General features: G+C 43.4%; 1 protein-coding gene across 1 annotated transcript in view; it reads left to right on the top strand.

The window, feature by feature from the left end:
• Nucleotides 1-21097, top strand: part of LRRK1 (leucine rich repeat kinase 1) — a 134968-nt gene that overhangs the window by 67191 nt on the left and 46680 nt on the right. The window contains exons 6-12 of the mRNA XM_063090601.1: nucleotides 180-328; nucleotides 15277-15503; nucleotides 16553-16680; nucleotides 16770-16933; nucleotides 17802-17939; nucleotides 19656-19768; nucleotides 20820-20896. Of these exons, the coding sequence (XP_062946671.1) occupies nucleotides 180-328; nucleotides 15277-15503; nucleotides 16553-16680; nucleotides 16770-16933; nucleotides 17802-17939; nucleotides 19656-19768; nucleotides 20820-20896 (996 nt within the window). The remainder of the gene's footprint in view (nucleotides 1-179; nucleotides 329-15276; nucleotides 15504-16552; nucleotides 16681-16769; nucleotides 16934-17801; nucleotides 17940-19655; nucleotides 19769-20819; nucleotides 20897-21097) is intronic.

Raw genomic sequence — 21097 nt, 5'->3', positions numbered from 1 at the left:
TCCCACAGAAGTTCTCTCATTAACAGGAACTGGATACATCAAGGGAAGTCATAGAAGTGCAAACAGAAAAAGTACCTTTGCAGTTTCTGTTCCACATATTTGCATCTGTCATTTCCGACAATGGTGACACCTTCCACATCTGAATGCCCTTAGCTTTCTGGGTGTTTTTGTCCCTTTAGGGAATGAAGACATTGCCATATTCCTGCTTCGGCACGGGGCCTTTTTCTGTTCCTACATCCTGCTAGACAGTCCTGACCCTAGCAAACATCTCCTCAGGAAATACTTCATTGAAGCCAGTGCTGTGCCCAGCAGTTGTACAGGGAAAAAGGTGAGTCGTCCCTGCCTGCGGGGCTTGTCTTAATCTGTTATCTGCTGCTATAACAGGATTCCTGAAACTGGGTAACTTATCATGAATAGGAATTTGTTTGGCTCATGGTTCTGGAGGCTGGTAAATCCAAGAGCATGGTGCCAGCATCTGGTGAGGGCCTTCATGCTGTGTCATGGCCTGGCGGAAGGCGGAAGGGCAAGAGAGTGCAAGAGCCAGAGAGGGCCAGACTCAGCTTTATGACAACCCACTTTTGTGATAAGGAACTCACTCTCACAATAATGACATGAATCCATTCTTGAGGGTGGAGCCCTCGTGGCCTAATCACCTCTTAATGGTCCCACCTCTTAATACAGTCACAAAGGCAATTAAATTTTAACATGAGTCTTGGAGGGGACATTCAAAACATAGAAGGGTGGAATCTGAAATCTGGGCTTCATGTATTTTCTCAATGTTTCCTTTGGCTTTTTTCCAAAATTGGTTAAATATGTCGTAATTTTTTAATTTCCTTTGTTAAATTTTTAAATTACATAGGTTATATATGCTTGTTATAACAAGTGAAAGTAATTGAAAGAGATATAATTTTATGAATCTGCTTCCCTTGAAATACATAATTTAACAAACTGGTGATGATCTTTTCACACCTTTCCATATGCAAAGCTACAAAAGTATTTGTAAACCTATATAGGGTTGTTTTAGTCTTCCATTTTAATAACAAAAATAGTATTGCATTTTTACATTATCTTCAACTGGCTTTTTAAGTTTAGTACTATATCATTTTTAGTCCTCTAGATCAGTTGATCTAACTACAACTCATTGTTTTAAAAACATGCCTTAAATCTATAGAGTCTATGTAGCTTAATTGATTCAGCCCTTCTCCTGTTTGCAGACATTTGGATTATTTCTGATTTTTGCCTGTTGTAATATAGCCTGGTGTGCCAGGATGTATTTGCTTATGTAGATCAGATTCCTAAAAGTGAACCGTTTTGCAATCACTGCCCCCCAAAAGTGAGGCGATTCACACTTTTACCAGCAATATATGGGAGTCTCTGTCCCCACAGCTTGGCCACCATTACACATCCCAGAGCCTTTTAATTTTCACCAGTCTGACGGATAAAAATCATATATCGTTGTTTTAATTTCTATGTTTATATTATTAATAATATTGAGTATCTTTTTGTATGTTTGTAAACTATTAGCATTCCCTTTATGTGAGTTGCCTGTTAATATTTGTTTATTTTTTCTAAAGGGTTGTCTTTTCCTTCTCACTTTGGTAGGTCTTTTTGTATATTAGGGATCTTAAGCCTTTGTTTGTTATATACTTTGCCAGTATTTTGCTCAATCTATTATTTTTCTTTTGTCTGTTTTTTCTTTGTGATAACAAAGATGTAAGAATATATAATCATATGTGTTCATCTTTTCCTTTATGGCATCTGGGTTATATAAGAAGGCAATTTCTGCTCCAATTTTATATTGATATTCTCCTGGAGTCCCTTGTGATATGTTTATTCATTTACTTTTTACATTTTAAGCTTTAATTTTTCTGGTATTTATCCATGTGTGTTGTGTGGCAGTGGGGAAGTGGGAGTTGATCTAGCTTTCACCTCTTCTAGATGGATGACTAGTTATTCCAACACAGTTTTTAAAATAAAGCTTCCTTTTCCCTCCAAATGGAAATGTCTCCACTGGCATTTCCCCCAATATATATACCTGTATACCTTTGGGGATTCTTAGTACTGGTCCTCTGGCCTATTAATCTGTTTCTGGAAAATGTCATAATGCTCTGATTACAGGCCCTTCATTTAAATGTTACAATCTTTTAAAGCAAGTTTTCTACTCCTTTGTTTTTTTCAAAGATATCTTGACCATTATTAAATATTTATTCTTCTATTTTGTGGATTTCCCACAATGACTCAGTTTATGCAGTTTTTATATTCTTTAATAAGATTTTATGGTTTTCTTCCTAAATGTCCTGGTCCTATCTTGTTTATTTGTGATTTCCTTGATGTTTTTGCCACCATTTGAATATATGTATAAATCTTTACCATTTTCATTTCCAACCTGATATTACTGGTATGGAAAAAAGTTATTTTGTTTATTTATGTTTTATCCAGTCCCCTTACCAACTTCTCTTATTAATTCTAGTAGTTTTTAGTAGAGTTCCTTGAGACTTTTAGGTATATGATCAAGTCGTCTGAAAATTCAAAACAAGTTTGTCTCTTTTTTTCCAATATTTATATAACTTATTTTATTCCATGTCTTATTGTGTATCATTAGAAATTTCAAAAATTGAATAATCATAATGATACCAAGTGTATCTATTTTGTTCCTGATTTTAAAGTTCCTAGTGTCAGCAATTTATGAGCATTTGCTGTAGGTTTTTGGTAAATAAACTCTTTATATTTAGGTAGTTTCCATGTATTCATATTTGCTTCGAGTTTTTATTAGGAAATATTAGGCTGAATTTATCAAATCCCCTTTTTGCAGCTACTAATATGTTCATATAGATTTTCTACTTTAATTTATTGATTTAATAAATCATGATAATAGATTGTGACCCAACCTTGAATTCCTGTAATAAATACTAATCGGTTTTTTTTTTTTTTTTTTTTTTGCTGCTGCTGGATTTGATTTACTGACATTTTGTTTACAATTCTTGCATCTATATTTATAGACAAATTGATCCATAATTTTCAATTTTTATTGTTTTTATGAAGTTTGATATAAGATTATGCTAGCTTTACAAAATGACTTGGGAAACTTTCCATCTTATTATGATCTGGAGAAGTTAGATGGGAATTATTTATTGTTAAAGGTTAATTAGATAAAACAGGTCTTTATTTTCTGACTTCTCTCGAAGTCATTGGTCAATTCAGGTTGTCTGCAGTTCAGGGATTATATATTGATAGAAAATCATCCATTTCCTTTAGATTTTTGAATTTGCCATCGTGGTGTTGCATTTACATTTTTCTTATAATGCTTTTCTTCTCTTCTGTATCTATAGTTATATTTTTCTTTTCATTTCTAATGTTGAACAGTTTTAATTTTTCTCTTTCAATTTTAATCAGATGAACTAGAGGTTTATATATGAGGGTACATTAAAAAGTCCATGGAAAGGGCCGAGCCCGTGGCGCACTCGGGAGAGTGAGGCGCTGGGAGCGCGGCGACGCTCCCGTCACGGGTTCGGATCCTATATAGGAGTGGCCAGTGCACTCACTGGCTGAGTGCCGGTCACGAAAAAGACCAAAAAAAAAAAAAAAAAAACATGGAAAGATCCATATTATCTTTCAATTCTATTTTTCCACAGACTTTTTGAAGTACCCGCATATTTTAGTGGTCCTGTCAAGGACTTGCTAGATTTTTTTGTTTGTTTGTTTATTTCATTAATTTTAGCTTTTATCTATTAAAACCCTCTTCGTGTGTTCTTTTCTGAGTATTTTGTTAATGGTGTTGAGGTTGGAGCAAGGCTCTGGCGTGAGACTTACAGAGTCACGTCAGGCTTTAGGCTTCTCTGTTCCAGGGCCTGCATCTGGTACTTTCTCTCTCTGTGTCTTGTGTCTCTGGTTTCCTCACCTGGAAAATGGAAAGAGCAATGAAGTCCTTGTCTTGGACAGATGCTTGACAATTAAATGTGGCAATATTTGTAACATTTGAATGACAATGCCTGGGACATGGTAAGTACATAACAGATGTTACCTGCTACTGTTGTAGTTCTTTTTCAAATTTTTTGAGTTGAATATTTGTTTATTTCTGTGTTTTTTCTCTAATTTTAGCTTGTTGATTGCAACATTCATGCCCTTTGAGTGCTACCTATTCGTGCTGGCTTTATCAAAATCTGAAATACAGATATACAATATATTTCTGTACATAAGTGCATATCTCTACTTCCCACTTCCCCTGATTTTTTTATCTCATTATTATTCTTATGTTTCTACAAGGTTTTGCACCACATACCTGGTTTCTGGCTTTATGACCCATGAGTACATATTTTCATTACATCAGATAACCACCTAATCCTGTTGATGCCTCTGTGCTTGAAACTGTGTTTGTCTGCTCTTATCTGGCCACATTGCCCACATTTTCTTTGCATTAACCTTAGATAAGTTTTCTCAGACCTTTATTTTCAGTTTTTTCTTTGTCTCTTCGTCTTAGGTGTATTTCTTGTAAACAGCATTTGGTTTTAATCCCATCTGAGTGTGTCTCACAACAGGAATCCACCCACTTCACATTCGAGCGGGACCTGCTATGTTAGTTTTTTCTTTCCATCTCTTTCTATTATATTTATTGCTACTTCCTTTTTACCCTTTCCTTATTTTTGCTAGCTTTCCAGTTTCTAAAGAATACTGACACTCTACTTTCTGTACCTCGTTAGCTCTCTGTGCCTTGGTTGGTTTTCTCAGTTATAAAACAGGCATCGTTATAGTACCACCATGGAAGGTGTCTGTGCACTTCACACAGGGCCTGGCACATAAGTGCTCAATAAACATTGGTTAATATTATTATTCGCCTCATGTTGCGAAAGGAAATAATGCTCATCTAACCCTTACAGTCATGTAGTGCTGGTGTTTTTCCCAGTGCTTTGCTGTTGTATTTGATCCTCACAGCTCCTCAGTAACAACTGCAGGGAATATAATCTGTTTTACAGATGAAAATACTGAGGTCCAAAGATATCATGTTACTTGTCCAAGGACAGGAAATGCTAAATGGCACTGCTGCCCACACCAGCCTGCATCTCCTGAACACGGGGCTTTCCCCATTTCTCAATTCCTGAGCTGTACTATCGGGTTTCACATACATCAGGGAGTCTCACAATTTTCTGCACATCGGAATCCCTGGGAAATTTTTGAAATCTTGTTGCTCAAGCCACATCCTACACCAATTAAATCCAAATCTCTGGGATGTGACCCGTCATCAAGAGTTTTGAAATTTCCCCCGGTGATTCCAATATGCACCTGATGTTGAGAGCCAGTGGCTTTAGTTTTCCTGGCATAAGGGTAAAAATAGAAATGGTTGGCATCTCTGTGATCTTTTCTGTAGGGCAACTCTTGCTATGTGAGCCAAGGTCGGCCCAGGGCACAGAAGTGATTATTGCATTCTGCAAATACAAAGACAAATAAAAAACAATGTTGCTTTTCCTCTCCTTGGCTCTTTTGGGTAGAATCAGAAGAGGAAATGAAATTTCAGCACAGCATGAGTCATAAGGACTCCTTGGGCTTTCCCAAAACAGGTGGTATTTTTATGATTCAACTAAATTTCAAAGGCTAGTACCTAGGAGTGGGTATGTCTGGCTGCCCTGCAATCTCTAACCTGGGACGGCACATTCCTTCTGTGCCACTGGAAGAAGAGAGGACAGAGGGGGCAGCTCAGAGGGGTCTGGCAGCCGGGAGTGATGACTAAGGAGCCGGAGGTGAGTGCTCCTACCTTTCAAGGTATTCAGGGGGATCGAGCTGACTTTTTTGGTTCAAAATATTAGATAGGGGCAGGCTTTAAAGAGTACTTTGCTCATGGTATGTGGCCTCAAAACTCCCTGGACTTTGCTGTCATTCGTGGTGGTGACCTTATTGAAGTAACAGTCCCACCAGGGCACATGTGATGTAGGTTGCCTCTAGCAGTGCTGCAGCAGGCCACATGGTGACACACTAAGGTGGTCATGCCATGTGCATCTTGTGTTTTGTGTGCCTGTGCTCTACCCGCCTGCATGCTTCTGGGTTGGGCACTGCCTGGTTCTCAGGCTGCCAGAACCCACCTCTAACAGCCAAGGGGGAACTGCAGAGAAGCCCGAATTTATTATGCACTGGCAGCAGCTGCCTCCTTGGGTTTTGTTGGGGTTTGAGTAAGGAAGGTTCCTGTGGCCATACCACGTAGTCTGGACTTCTTGGACACACTTTTTAAAGGACAAAATTGAAGCCAGGTCAGACCTGGCCAAGCTGCTTTCCTGGCCCGGCAGTGCTTCTCTTAAAGCCTCCAAACTTGTCTGAACATCTAATGAGCTGGCCTGTGTTCATGGTGCCCGTCCTGTCAATGTTAGCTGTGTTACCATGAGAAATAGCTTCACACTTTGATGTTGTCACACCAGAAAGGAGCAGGAAAACACAGAAATGCCAGGAAAGGCTTAATCAGGTCCTGGAATAACCACGATGTTCCTGTTTAGCAGTTCAAGGGCCAGGCTGGAGGGCTTGCTGGGACTGTTTCAAGTGTTGGAAGTACACGAGAGCTGAAATTTACTTTGAAACAACCCAATGGGGAAATTATTAATTCCCGTTTAAAAGTCCCTAAGATTTCAAATCTAATAGCTAACCTAAAGATTTTTTTATTTTGGACCAGCTCTGGCTTATGTAACTTTAAAAGTTCCTGGTTATCCTCCATTCTTTCCCTGTGCTGGTGCTGAGCACAAACATCCAGCTGCACATTCTCAGAGCTGAGGCAGGCCCTTCCCCCGTCCATCCGTCCGTCCGTCCGTGGCTGCTGGGTGTGAGCGCTGGTAGCCACAGGGCATCAGGAAGGGGGCCGACAGAGTCGCTGAGTGAGGGCTGCATGCTCCTGACCATGCCTGATGGGCCGTGGCTGGCAGCCTTTCCTGAGGCACACCTGAGGCCTCTGGAGAACATCCCTGCCCTTGGGAAGCCCTCACATTTGGAGCAAAGGGCTTTTATTCAAGAGTTTTATGCCATCCAACGCATTTCCACATACAAGACCACCGTCTTGGTTCTGCACACCCTGCTCACAGCTGGTGGTGCTGTCTCGTGTGGCAGATGTGGGAACTGGTGTGCCCAGAATTGCATCTTGGGACCAGCAAGGCCCCCCGGGTAAGGGGCAGTGCTGGGGAACAGACTCAAACTCCCGGGGCCTGGCCTTTTCACCACTCACTGTGTGAAAGGAGGAGAAAGCCCTTCTCTTGCCTGCTGAAAGTCACGGAAGCAAACTCGGAACTGTTCCAGGCATCTTCCCACCAATTCTGCCCTTTTGTGCCCTGGTGAGGAGTCCAGCCTATTATTCTCCATGTGTGTCTATTTTCTCTAGTTTCCAAATACCAAATCTTCCCCTGTCCTCATCCCCTGTTCGTTACTTTCCCTGTGGAACAGGGTCACAACTGCCACACTACCCACGTATATGGTTAGGGCTTCATAGAGCTTGAAAATGGACAGCCAGGTCACACGGTGGAAGAGATGAGCAGGAACACCACTGGAGCTTTCAAGCAGGTGCTCATCTTGCCCCCCTAGATGTTAAGGCAAAATACAAAAGCAGCAATGATATAAACCACATGTATTTAGTTAAAAACAGAGAAAATGATTAGTAATGTAGGCACACAGAGGTAATAAAACTAATATTTTGGATTTATGTGACAAATTAGAGAACACAATAAGAAAAGATTAAGAAAGAAAATAAAAGTAAGAAACATTATCAGATGTTGTTGGAGCTGTTGGATATCAGCATAAAGATTTAGATTAGTTATGATGCAGGTAGATTCCAGATAGGTTAGAGTTAAGCATTAAAAACTCATCAGAATAGATATATAGATAGGTATATAGACATAGATATATTCAAATTTATATTTAAGTGTGTAATATATATTTATTTAAATATATATTTAAAAGATATATGAAAATATAATTTTAGAAAGAAATATAAAAAAGGCCATAGAAAATATTTTTTAAAAGAACTGAAAAAACTTAAATCCAAAATAGATCATTGATACTATTATATGTCAGTCGTTGACTGAATTTAATTCTGCCAATGTTTATAGACCACCTACTAGATGCTTGGGACTCAGCAGTGGTCAGACCTACACCCCAGCTGTCCCATTGCTCACAGATTCCATTGGGTAAGAAGTTGAAAGAAATGAACAGTTAATTTACACATAAGAAAACACAGATAGTAAATCATGGCCGAGGAGCGTATATAACCTTATTGGCAATTACAGAAATTCAAATTAAAACAACTTGAAAGTACTGTCACACACCTATCAAACTAGCAAAAATAAATATAAAGGGTGAGTAAGACACTTGGCAGGGTCGTAGAGCAATGGGCACACCAGTGTCTTGCTGCTGGCACTGTAGATAGATAGCTTCCATATGTGCGGAAAGTAGTTGGCATCATGTGACAAAAGCTAGAAAACTCTTTCCTCCCAGTGAACTGCTCTCAATTTGATGTTTCCTTTCTGAAAGATACCTCTAGGACATAATTCAAAATAGATAAACAGCAATTGCCACAAACATGGTCAAAACACTGGTATTTATAATAAGAAGAAAGTGGGGGAAAGAAACCAAAATGTCCAGTAGCAGGGAGAGACTACACTGTCCATGCTGTACCAGCAGCTGGACCCCATCTAGCCAGGAAGAAGCAAGCCTGCCTCTTCAGCATCCCACACATTGCTGATCCCTGACCCCAGGACACCCTGCTGATCTGAGCCCCACACAACATGCTCAGGAAGGCTTTTTTTAACCCACAGGCCTGGTGATTCTTCCACCCCCTTTTATCTCTCTGAGCTTCCTGTCTGTTTTATTCATAGCACTTAACAAAGTTTGGGGTTGTCTATCTGGGTGACTTGTTTAATGTCAATTCCTCCACTTGACTGGAAAGCTTCCTAATATCAGGGACCTTGGCTACTTTGCTCATCCTGTGTTTGCCCTTCAGTTTAGGGCCTGGAACAGTATTAAGAGATGGATGGATGGATGGATGGGTGCATAGTTGAAATTTTATACGTGCAATTATCTCCCTTCTGTTTACATAGGACTTCATAGTTTAAAAAGTACTTGGCCAAACATTCCTATTTTAATCTCTTACACAATCCTGTGAGGTAGAAGGTTTGTCTTTATTTAAAAGTTGAGGAAACTGAGGGTTCTCTCAACAGTAGGTTAAGTAGCTTAGTAAACTGCAGACACAGTGTTTTTACTTCTTGTTCTTTCTCCCTCACATAGCTGTTGGCAAAATTCCCAAGTTGGAACTAGTGATGGGAGATTTCTTGTACATCTCCTATTTTTAAAAGGAATGACTGAAATACAGGAAAAAAGTACAGTTTGGTTTTTTTTAAAACCTTCTCTTCACCTATTTGTAAGAATTTTAGTGAAGAAAAACTGGTAAATTTTACTAAGTACCTTTTGGCATTCAGATGATTAAAAACAAGCACTCTGTTTCACTTCTTTGACAGATTGCTGTGGTTTTCCCCAAGTCACCACCACACTGTTTTCTTGATATAGAACCCTACTTGGCTGTAGAACTTAAATCTTTGGGTTTAGTTGTATTCTATTTGATTTTGTTACAGTTTTTGCCTCCATGCACACACATGTAATTGGCCTAGAATTTTAATGGCCCTTGTGAAATAACTAGTTTTGACTCATAAAATGAAGTGAGTCCTTTATTAAGGAACCGTTTATGTAATGTAAGGACTATTTGTTCTTTGAAGGGTTTGGTTGAAAAAGACTTCTATTGAATTAGGAGCTTTTTGGGGATGATTCTTTAGTTATTTTTTATTTGTTTGTCTCATAAGTAATTTTGTTTTCTATTCCTGGCCTAATTATGTTTCCTTTCCTGCTCTCTCGGCTTCCCATCCTCAGAGGGCCAGGGCTAGTGTGTTATGTCTCACTTTTTCTTTTGTGCAACTGGGATCAGAGTTGTGCATTTTATTTTCCATTACTTGTGATGATTTCATTGTTCTAAAAATATGTTCTGTTGTTGTGGATTGTTTTACTCTCTTACCCAAGCATTATCTAAAGAAAGAAGTATGTTTTTTGGTTTTTTTTTGTGTGTGTGTGACCAGTAAGAGGATCACAACCCTTGGCTTGGTGTTGCCCGCACCGCGCTCAGCCAGTGAGCGCACTGGCCATCCCTATATAGGATCCAAACCCGCAGCGGGAGTGCCACTGCACTCCCAGCGCTGCACTCTCCCGAGTGAGCCATGGGGTCGGCCCTAAAGAAGTATGTTTTAATGTCCAAACAATTGGACATCTTTTAGTCTTCCTTTCATCATTGGTGTCTTCCTTTACTTTGCCTTTGTTGAGGCATAAGATATGTAGGATGAGGGATAACATAGGTAGGAAGGTTGCCTTTTTAATTTACTTTTCCTTCATACCTCAGAATTCAATCAGTTTATATGGAAGGTTCATATCTACTTGAAAGCAATTCATTCTCTTGCCCTACCATTTGGTGGTCTCCCACTGTTATTATAGAGCGTAGCTTTATAATTCCTCTATGCATTCTTTGCATATTTGATCTTTCATATTCTGTTCATATTGCTCCTGTATTTTTATGCTTTTTTCTTTTACCTATTTTGTCCTGTGTTGGAACCTAAAGATTTAGTATACTTGCATTTTTTGGTTGTAGTTGTCTTCTTTTGTACTGAGCTGCCTTGCTTATCTCCCCTAAGGCCCTTGCATTGCTCTGTGGGCTGTGCACTTGGTGGTGCATCCGAATTGCAATCCTGATTTGGCTGCCTTTGAAAAGTTCACCTCTCTGAGGTCCTTTGTATGCAAATTGTGCTAACCTTACAGGGCTACCCTGAGGGTCCACTGAAACAGTGAGCCTGAGAGCACTTTGCTGCCCTGCGTGGAGTTGCCCTTAAGGTGTTACCAGCCATCGCAGCTCAGCTTCCAGACTTTTCGCCTACAGAGTCTGGTCTTGACTGTGCCCTTGTAGGCACAGATTGTTACATGTTGATTATTTAATGTGCTATCAGAATTTGTATCTTGTAAGTTATTTTTGTACTTAAATTTCTCATTTATCTGGTATCTATGGTAATGTTTCCTTTGTTTGTTATATATCATGTTGGCAGCTCACCACTAATTCCAATATTTATAGTATTTTTAGCAGACATGCTTTTGTCAGACTGATTTCATGTTTTTCTCTCCTTCAGTTATTTAGTTAAGTAACCCTTCCAAGATGAGAAGGAAACTGTCCTCCTCTTTCTTTCACTCGCCCCTCCTTGCTTCCTGTAGGATTTATTCTCAAGTCATCTTTGAAGTTGTCCTTTTGTGTCGTACAGTCCTCGCAGGCCTCCCGTAACTCAATGGCTGATTTTACTGTCATTCTCCTGACCTGTTTTATATTTCTAACCTGCTTATCTCAACAGGCATCTTTTAGACTTTCAAGAATCTGTTTCTTTCTTTTCCTCTCTTAATCTGTGGGCCTCTGTCGATAGAATGTTCTGGTTCTCAGGTCTTAACTTCTCCTATCTTCACTGCAACAAAGTACCAAGAACTGGGTGGCTTAAAACACAGAAGTATATTCTCTCACAGTTCTGGAGACCAGAAGTCCGACCTCGAGGTGACGGCAGGTTGGTGCCCCCTGGAGGTTCTGAGGCAACACCTGCTCACCTCTCACAGTGTCTGGGGACCTTGGCATCCCACAGCCTGCAGATGCATCACTCCAGTCACACGGCTGTCGTTCCCCTGTGTGTCCTCACATCATCTTCCCACTGAACGTGTCTGCATCTGTGTTCAAATTTCTCCTTCATTATAAGGACACCAGTCATATTGGATGAGGGCCCGCCCTGATGACCTTAACTTGATTACCTCCATAAAGAACCTCCTTCCATCTGCGGAACCAAGGTCTAGGCCTTCTGCATGTCTTTTTGGAGGGACACTCTTCAACCCATCCCACCATCCTTGTAGCCATCGCTCACTTGCCCTGGCCTACGTCCACCCACCATGGGCAGCCGTGTGTGCCAGGTACACGGCCCTGCAAGGTCCAGTGTCCTTCCTATCCTTCCATTGGAAATGTCCCCTTTCTCCTACAGCACCTGTCTCTGCCAGAGTTAGGAAGCTGGACACCTTGGCTTTTTGTCCAGCTGTCTGGTCCCAACCCTGAGGACCTGGTGTGTCTTTGTGAGCCCTGCAGAGGGCCTTCTTTGATGTGGCATCACAAAGATTGTGTGGCAACTTTTCCTCGGCCTGCTGCTGGGCTGACTGCCATGCTTTCCCCAAGGCTCCCCATGGAGCCTTTGCAGGACCACCAGCCAGAAGGAACCCTGGATCCAGAAGTGACCTAGACATCATCTGGTCCAAATCACTTATTTAACAGATTTAAAACCAACAATAACAAGGTGAAGGGTGACTCAATTATGAATTATGCATAGATTAGGAAGAAGCCTGTGTGGCTGGGTTTGAATTGGAAGCATCAGAGAATGCCCTCACATTAGTCCCATTAATGTACCAAGAAGCAGTGACACCCCAGTAGTGATGAGCACACCTAATATGCAGATCTTGGCTCCTAAATACCAATTTCTGCTAAAGGGAATCAGGGCTGATTCCAGGGGTTGAGCTTGGAAAGTGCAAGAGGAGACTGGGATATCTTGTTTTGCCAGGAAGTAAGGAAAAGCCCCAAAATTGACAGGGATATGTCGCAGGAACACAGGAGCCCCTTGGGGGACTGACCAAATTGGAGGTGACTTGGGCATCAAAAGAAATAATGATAATAATGAGCTATGATACTTGGAATAAAAAGAGAATCCATGAGTCTATAGTGATACTTACAGGGGAGAAAGAAGGATGCTCTTCTATACAGAAGAATGCCGGGTAATAAATGTAGAAAAAATGATAGTTTTAGAAAAATCATCACTCTGCAACTGCCCTTGTACTTATTGGTTCAGGCCATGATCAACAACAGATACTAAACCCACTAGATGAAATGATGTAGGAACACACAATATTCATGTGGTATCAGAATATTACACCACAGATTGCTTATTAATCACAAAAGGTTAAACATGTTTACAAAGAAGAGATCTGACAGACCCTCCCTTAACCAGGCATCAAACTTGGCCTCACCAGTAGTAGGGTCACCTGACATCAGGTGCCCCCTGGTGGGGTTTGGTGGGAAGGACTCATTGTCGCATGTTGCCAAAAATGCCTAACTCAAATCTAAACTTTGGAGGCAATTGAGTACATTCAGATTATTCTACGAGACAACTAGAATGACTTGAAAAACTGCAGTGGCAGTGTCAAAAAGACATTAAAAGGTATGAGGACTCTTCTAAGGTAAAGAAAGGTAAAGGGACGTGACAGCTAAATGCAGTGCGTGATTCCTGACGGGCTCCTGCATCAGCACACAAAGAAGTTATAAAAGATATTTCTGGCATAACTGGGGATATCCAAACATGAACTGTGGACTTGATAATATCATATTGATGTTATAGTCCTTGAAAATGATCATTATATGGTTGTCATGTACGAAAATATTCTTGTTCTTCACAGATACATGCTGAAGTATTTAGGGGTGAAGTCATGATGTATAATTTACTTGCACACGATTCAGCAAAAATAAAAAATGTGTGTATTTGCACATGTCTAGAGAGGAGAGAGAAAACAACCGTGACAACACATTAACAGTTGGTGAATCTAGGTGAAGAGAATATGAGTATTCATTGTGTTCTAATTCAACTCTTCTGCAGTTTTTTTAATTTTAAAAAATAAAAAAAATGTACAGAGAAAAACGGTAACAACAATTAAACAGGCCAAGAGCGATTAAATGACTTGTCTGAAAAAATCAGCTAAGACTAAGATTCCACTCTCTTGACCCTTAATCCTATATAATATTGTGCACCCCTTTTCATCCAGACAAATGGAGAGACAGAAAGATGGAGTGACAGAGTCCCTCCTCCCCTTGCTTTAAAGATCAGAGCTTTGAGAGGGTGTAGACCCAGCCTTTCCCATCTCCAGAATTTAGCAAAGGAGGAGATAAAGCCAAGGCACACACCGCCATCTAGTGGCCAGATAAGGACATCTGTCAGATCCTGCCAGTTTTGAAGACCAGCTTATCCCATATTACTGGTGCCTTTCCCACAGTCTCTTCCGGGTTGCTGCATTTTCCCATTTGCAAAGCACTAATTTTTGTTTACATTTCTGCCCCTCTAATTTTCCAATACGGATTCCCAGTTGCTTTGGAAAACCAGACCAAAAGCAGATTTCCTCTCTGCCGAAACCTAATTCAGCCCAAATTCTTTGATAATCAAAAAGAAAGAAAAAAATCCTACTCCTATGTATTTAACAGATCCCTTTTACTGCCCCACACCAGCAAATCTCTGCCTTTCTGACTCCCTTTTGTGGAAATAAACAAGGACCAGCCAAATGAGAAAAGCAAAGGCTATTTATGCTGGACTTGCTGTAGCCAGGGTATCAACCACTATCATCTCCATGGGGCAGAGACACCAAGGCAGGCAGAGGAGTAGGATAGCTTTATAGTGGGACAGAGAGGAGGCTGCACGTGTGCTCTGATTGGTGGCTGTCAGTATGGGGAAGATGGAGGCAGGCTCTCCACAAGTCAGACGTCCTGTGGGGTTGGATAAGGATGCATACTTAACTTTCTCTGGTTGGTCCTAGATTGAAAGTAGGGACAAAAATTAGGGAAGTTGTCTGTTATTAACCAGGTCCTGGGCATTTTGGACTGATTGTTACAGAAGTTATTGTTTAGCTTTCTGGATTGTTTCTAGAGGTAACAACCTGGCCTGCAGGTTGACTTACAGTAGGCTGGCTTCCTCGTCTATTTATTATAGATAAGGAGGAGGGTTTCCTGGGCAGGTTGCTGCAGGTTGTAGGTCAGAGTTCTGTTTTTGTATATCATGTGGCCTTTGTTCATTTGTATAGTCAGTCTCTCACACTGGGAGCAGCTTGTCCACAAAGCACCCTGGTAAGCTGCAGGCGGCTGCAGGCAGCAGCTACTCTGATTGCAGAGAAGACAGCCTTGAAGGGAGGTCAGAGACCCAAGTTGGGGTCCTCAGCCTTCTTCTTCAGTCTGGGGAGGTTGCTCCACCCTCTGGAGGCCGGAGGGTGATTGCTCGAGCCTGGCGCAGATTACCTGGAAGATGCAGGCACAGGTGGGATAAGATGGACATGGTCCCAACATTTTGGGACTCCATCTGGGGTAGGCACACAGACTCACACTTGAACAAATCATTGCTTTACTCTAAGCCCACGTGGGCTCACTGTCCACATGTGCTTTTCCCTCTTCTCCAACACCAGGCGCTTCATGTGAAATGGTCCCATCTCCGGTTGCCCTGGGTGGATCTAGACTGGCTCATAGACATCTCCTGCCAGATCACGGAACTCGATCTTTCTGCTAACTGCCTGGCGTCCCTCCCCTCAGTCATCCCCTGGGGGCTCATCAACCTCCAGAAGCTGAACCTCTCGGACAACCAGCTGGGGGAGCTGCCTGGAGTGCAGTCATCGGACGAAATTATCTGTTCCAGGTGGGCTTCTGGGGGTGGTGAATGGCCTCTCTGTGCCCCAGCTGCTGCCATTGTCCCCTTGCACTTGCTCCCAGGTTGTATTTTGTGTTTTTGAAAACAAATTTATGGCTAAAATGAGAGAAGGAAGTCCTGCCCACCCTTATGCAAGCTCTCAGGAACAAGCTGCCCTTCGCAGGTGAACACAGAGAGGTCTAGGAAGATGGCTTGTCTGGGTCAAGGCTGCATGGGTTGTGCAGAACCACTTGCTCGAGATGCCCATCTAAGTTCTGCACAGGAATCAGGAGGGTAGTTGAAGGCTTTCCGGGTTGGTGGGAACAGTGGGGTCCAGAGGCACCAGCTTTTACTCCTCCTGGGGAAAGTGGGAGGGGCCTCAGAGAAAGGTTGACCTCCGCAGGACTCTGGCAGCACGTGGACAGTGTGGGCAGCCCCTGTCTGCTTTTTCTGGAGGCGTTGGGAAGAGGCCTGAGCCTTCCCGCTAAGGTTGCATGGGAAGGGGAGGGACTGTACTTCACCAATTTCTTTAGGATACATACCTGCAAGGCCTCATCCTATATAGGATTTGAGGTGATTTCAAAAGTTAGAGCTCCAAGTAAGTAAGAGGGAAGAGTGTTGGAGGAGCCTGGGGGTCAGCAGTAACCCATGGGCCTCATAGGGAGAATGGGAACAAAGTCTTCACACCAATCTCTTAATCGGCAAGTGCCATCCGAGCGGGAGATTTATCCTGGGCCAGATGGATGGGTCTGAGAGGTTGAAAGCTTTCAGGGCACGAGTTCATTCTGCCATCACATGCCTACAAAAGGTTTTCATCCCAGTTGGGCAGCGAGACCAGGGCCCACCAAAGAGAGATTCGATTTTCTTTATCTACATAGGACGTGGTTGCAGTTTTTCAAATGAATAAAAATCATATGTACTACATCTTCAGTGCACTCTAACCTTGTGCAGGGAGAAAAAATACACCTCCTTGTTTACAAAGGAAAAAGAAAAAAATGTAAAAGTGGTGTCTTACCTCTTTCTTCTGATGCCTTGACTTCCTTCTTCCCCACCCCCAGGCTGCTTGAAATTGACATTTCCAGCAACAAGTTGTCCCACCTCCCTCCTGGATTCTTGCACCTTTCCAAACTTCAAAAACTGACAGCTTCAAAAAATTGTTTAGAAAAATTGTTTGAAGAAGAAAGTGGTAGGTTTTAACCTCAGTGACCTGATTTAATGAGTCATTTTCTTCTGGATAGGGATAGTTTCACCAATTCATACTTTTTTTCCCCCTAGCCACTAACTGGATTGGTTTGCGGAAGCTGCAGGAACTTGATATATCTGACAATAAGTTGACAGAACTCCCTGCTTGTTTCCTTCATTCTTTCAAGTCACTCAGTTGTCTGAATGTCTCCAGAAACAACCTGAAGGTGTTTCCAGATCCCTGGGCCTGCCCTTTGGTTAGTATCATACTGAAAATCAAGAAAGCCACAGTCAACTCTGCATCTCACGTTAACCTCATAGAGTCCTCTCAGGTTCTTTCACTCTGTGCCCTCAGCAGCCAAGCTGGGTAGCAGGGTCGTCCCACACTGCAAACGAGCAGTGTAATTCAGCAGGCTGCAAGGCTGAGTGTCTCAGGCATGTAACTCACCTGAAAGCCAGCCTGCCTGGCTCTCAGCTCCAGAGCCACACAGTAACACCCAAGGATCTTTCCACAGTGACAGCTTGCACCTGGCACAGGATGACTTCTGCCCAAAAAAAGGAGGATTCGTTTCTTTAGGACAGGTAGAAAATAAGAATAAGAAATAATCTGCATTCACAGTACTGGTAGAAAATAAGAATAAGAAATAATCTGCATTCACAGTACTGCTGATTAAATTGTGTTTTTGTTTCTTGGAAATTTTGCTTGTTTAAACAGATGGAACAGCATAAAGAATATTTGTGTTTTACTGCTGTTGGTTTTAAACCAGAAAATTCTCCATCGCTAGCATTAACATTTTTCATGTGACCATATGTATGTGGGAAACCGGCTTCTCTCCAGAGCACGGCCCTGAATCATTCCATTATTTCCAAGGACAATGGGCTGGATGTTCTGGAATGAGAGAAAAGGACTGTGAGCCCCTTTTTTCTCCCCCAGGAAACTCCATTCCTGTCTCCTCTTTGGAGTAGGAGAACAGGAAAACGGAGTGTGTCACCTCCTAACTAAACCGAATCATTTACAGAGCCTTACTGTAATGGACTTATTCTTAGCATCAAGTTTGCAAACAGTCTTATAGGCCCCACCACATTTAAAGAGCTAATGTTATTTATTTCTCATCAAACTCCTAGAAATGTTGTAAAGCATCCAAAAATGCCCTGGAATCTCTGCCAGACAAAATGGCTGTCTTTTGGAAAAATCACCTCAAGGATGTGGATTTTTCAGAAAACACACTCAGAGAAGTTCCCCTGGGACTTTTTCAGCTTGATGTAAGTCTAACAGCACTTTATTTCTCTTTTTCGGCTTCGGTGAAGAATCACTCCACATTGCCATGAAATCTACGTGCTTTTCCTGAGACAAGTCAGGATGAAAGTGACGGAAGAGTTTAGCTGTCACAGTGCATGTAGTCACGAGGGAAGGTGGGGGTGTGCGAGACGGAGCCAGCCCCATCAGGGTGGCGGGACTGCGGGTTTGTGTCCCCCAAGGCTTTCTCTGCTGCCGAGGCTCAGACCTTTCCCCAAGCCCCGTGTCCACCCCAGCACGGGCACGTTCTCACTGCAGGTCGTCTGTGGGCTGCAGGTGGATAAGATCACACTCATCGCCTAGAGCCCACGGCCAGCCGAGAACAGGGGGCTGATACATGTTTGCTGACGGCATCGGGGCAGCTCCACTAGAGCCTGTGGTGGGAACACTGGTGGGCCACACTGCCCGGGCAGAGTGACCAGAACATAGCACACAGGCTTCGGTCCCCAGTCCTGCAAAGCCGCTGCCCAGGCCCTCCACGAGCTCTCCTCTAAGGCCTGGTGCAGCTTCCTGGGTTCAGGGATCCCCAAAGTCCCCCCTCAACATGCATATTCTCAGAGAGGAAGAGCCACCAAGTCATAGGCCCCTGGACAAACATGGGGCAAAGAAAGGGACCCAGGCCATGTACCCTGCCAAGGGAAAAGGGCCATGCAGGGGGGCATTGCAGGGTGAGGACCCTCCTCCTCCTCCCACAGGATACGCCTGGCCGCACATCCTTGTTCACTGCCCTGGTGCCCTGTTCTGAGTCTGTTTTCTCTTATTTCGCACCAACCAGCAGACTTGGTCTCCCAGTTCCCACTGCAGCGCAAAAGCAGCGAGTCAGGAGGGCTCCGTGGGAGCCATGCTTGCTCATGGTCTACCACCCTGGTCCTGATGGTGGGTGACCACGTCAGCCCCTTCAACAAGGGGGAGACGAAAGCACATGGAGTCTGGAGTGTAACGTGAGGCTACAGGCGGTTTGTCAGCCCTCCAGAGGCCACCCCGGTTATGGCCAGGATAGCGGGTATCTGTGGTGATGTCATTAAGAAAGGTTACAGTGTGTCTCATGTGATGTGTAAAACACATTGCAAGTCCAAGGGTAGAGCCTTGCCCCATCTCTGGCTGCCCTGCAGGGTCTGCGTGCAGGAGGGCTGAGGGCCGAGGGTTAGCCACCATTGAGGGGGGCCAGAGGCACACCCGTGGACCTGGAGGTGTCCCAGCCCGGACCCTGTGCTGGGCAGCAGAGGGCGTGCGGCTGGGGTGGGTCACCTCTGTGTCTCTGCCACCCTGGCCCTGGGCTGTCTAAGCATTGTGCTGCTTCCCCCCCGGTGGTGACCCTGTGCCCTCCAGGGCCATCAGAGTCAGCTGCTGTTCCCAGGAGAGGCCCATTGATAATCGTCACTCTTAAGAATCCTAAACACTGTGAAAAACTCGGACTCCTTTCATTCCAGCATAATTGCCTGTCATTGATTTTGAGGGAAAATTGTCTATAGATAAATCGTTCCATCTGCTCTGTTTGATATAACTTCGTGAGTTTTGAAAGACTATTGAGCCTGCACACAATTGGGGTCTCTGTAAAGGTGAACTGGCTGTGATGTTTGGCTGCACTGCCTCAGGGAGCTAACCAGCTTTCCTTTCCGTCTCTCCTCCCCCTCAGTGTCTGACGCCCTTTGCCTCTCTGTCCCTACTGCCTTCTCTTGCAGGCCCTCTTGTTCTTGAGGTTACAGGGAAACCAGCTGGTGACACTTCCACCTCAGGAGAAGTGGACCTGCAGACAGCTCAAAACCCTGGATCTCTCCAGAAACCAACTGGGCAAGTAAGCAGGGGGTCTCTGTATCCCTGGCAAGTTCCAAAATGTGTGTGTAACCGCAGCTGAGCAGATCTTTGCGATGGTGGTTGTATGGGTCTGCTGGGGATGGGGGCTTACACAGCAGAAATTACTGTCTCACAGCTCCGGAGGCTGGAAATCCAAGATGAGGGCATGAGTCGGGTTGGTTTCTCCTGAGGCCTCTCTCCTTGGCCTGTAGATGGCGTCTTCTCCCTGTGTCCTCACATGGTCGTCCCTCTGTGTATGTCTGTGTCCTAATCTCTTCTTATAAGGACGCAGTCAGATTGGATTAGGCCTCACCCTAATGACCTCATTTTAATATAGTCATCTCTTTAAAGACCCTGTCTCTAAATACAGTTACATTCTGAGGTACTTGATGTTGGGACTTCAACATATGGATTTGGAAGAGGGACACAATTCAGCCCATAACGGTGCCCTTTCATTTCTAATTTTTAAAGACTCCTGGAGAATCTTGTCTCTCACTTCAGCCTAAACTGTAATTCTGTTCAAAAGTCTTTGCCAGTCACCAAGTACATAGATAGAATGTACGTAGATAGTACCCACCTGCAAAGCCTTCCACTGAAAGGTGGCAGACAAGCTGGGCATGAACCCAGTCGGCCCTTGGGCCCTGGAGGTCAGCCATCCCTATTCATCTGCTGGAGGCCACTTCAGCAGTGTCTCAGTAGAATTTGCACCCCAAACAGAGCTTACATGGGGAGCAGCATAAAATGTCACAGCCACTGGAATGTGCAGTTGTGCCAGGCACTTAAGGCTCCCACCTGCCCAAAGTGGAAAAGCTCGAGAATGGAAACCACCAGTCATGCCAGTTAGGTCATCTTCTCTGAACATTTTTCCTGAAAGACTCCTGAGTTACACGTACCTATGTAACATGCACCGGTTACACGTAAACTGTAGGGGGTCCAGACACCTGCCATGAGATTTCCTCCCTTCTCCCTGGTTCAGGGTTATATGGTCACAGCCAAAATAGTAATGTCTTTCTCATGCTAGCCTCAAATTTCTACTTTTTTCCCCCTGACAGAAATGAAGATGGACTTAAAACAAAGCGTATTTCCTTTTTCACCACCAGAGGCCGCCAGCGTGCAGGGACAGAGGCAGGTGTGTGTTGCTGGGGGAGATGCTGGGGCTGGAGGATTAGCCGGATGGCTACTCCACCAAAGGGGGGTCGCTGTTATATTGGGATTTCCCCTTCAGTGCCCTGCTGGAATGCTAGAGATGTCCATGTTCCACTGAAAAACCTACGAGTAAACCGTGCCCATTACTCATGTTACATGGAGGACATGCAAGTATCCCGAAGAC

Source organism: Cynocephalus volans, chromosome 3 (genome assembly GCF_027409185.1).
Source record: "Cynocephalus volans isolate mCynVol1 chromosome 3, mCynVol1.pri, whole genome shotgun sequence".
In the NCBI taxonomy this organism is placed as follows: Eukaryota; Metazoa; Chordata; class Mammalia; order Dermoptera; family Cynocephalidae; genus Cynocephalus; species Cynocephalus volans.
The sequence above is the reverse complement of the archived record's forward strand: the minus strand, read 5'-3'. Positions and strand labels throughout refer to the sequence as shown.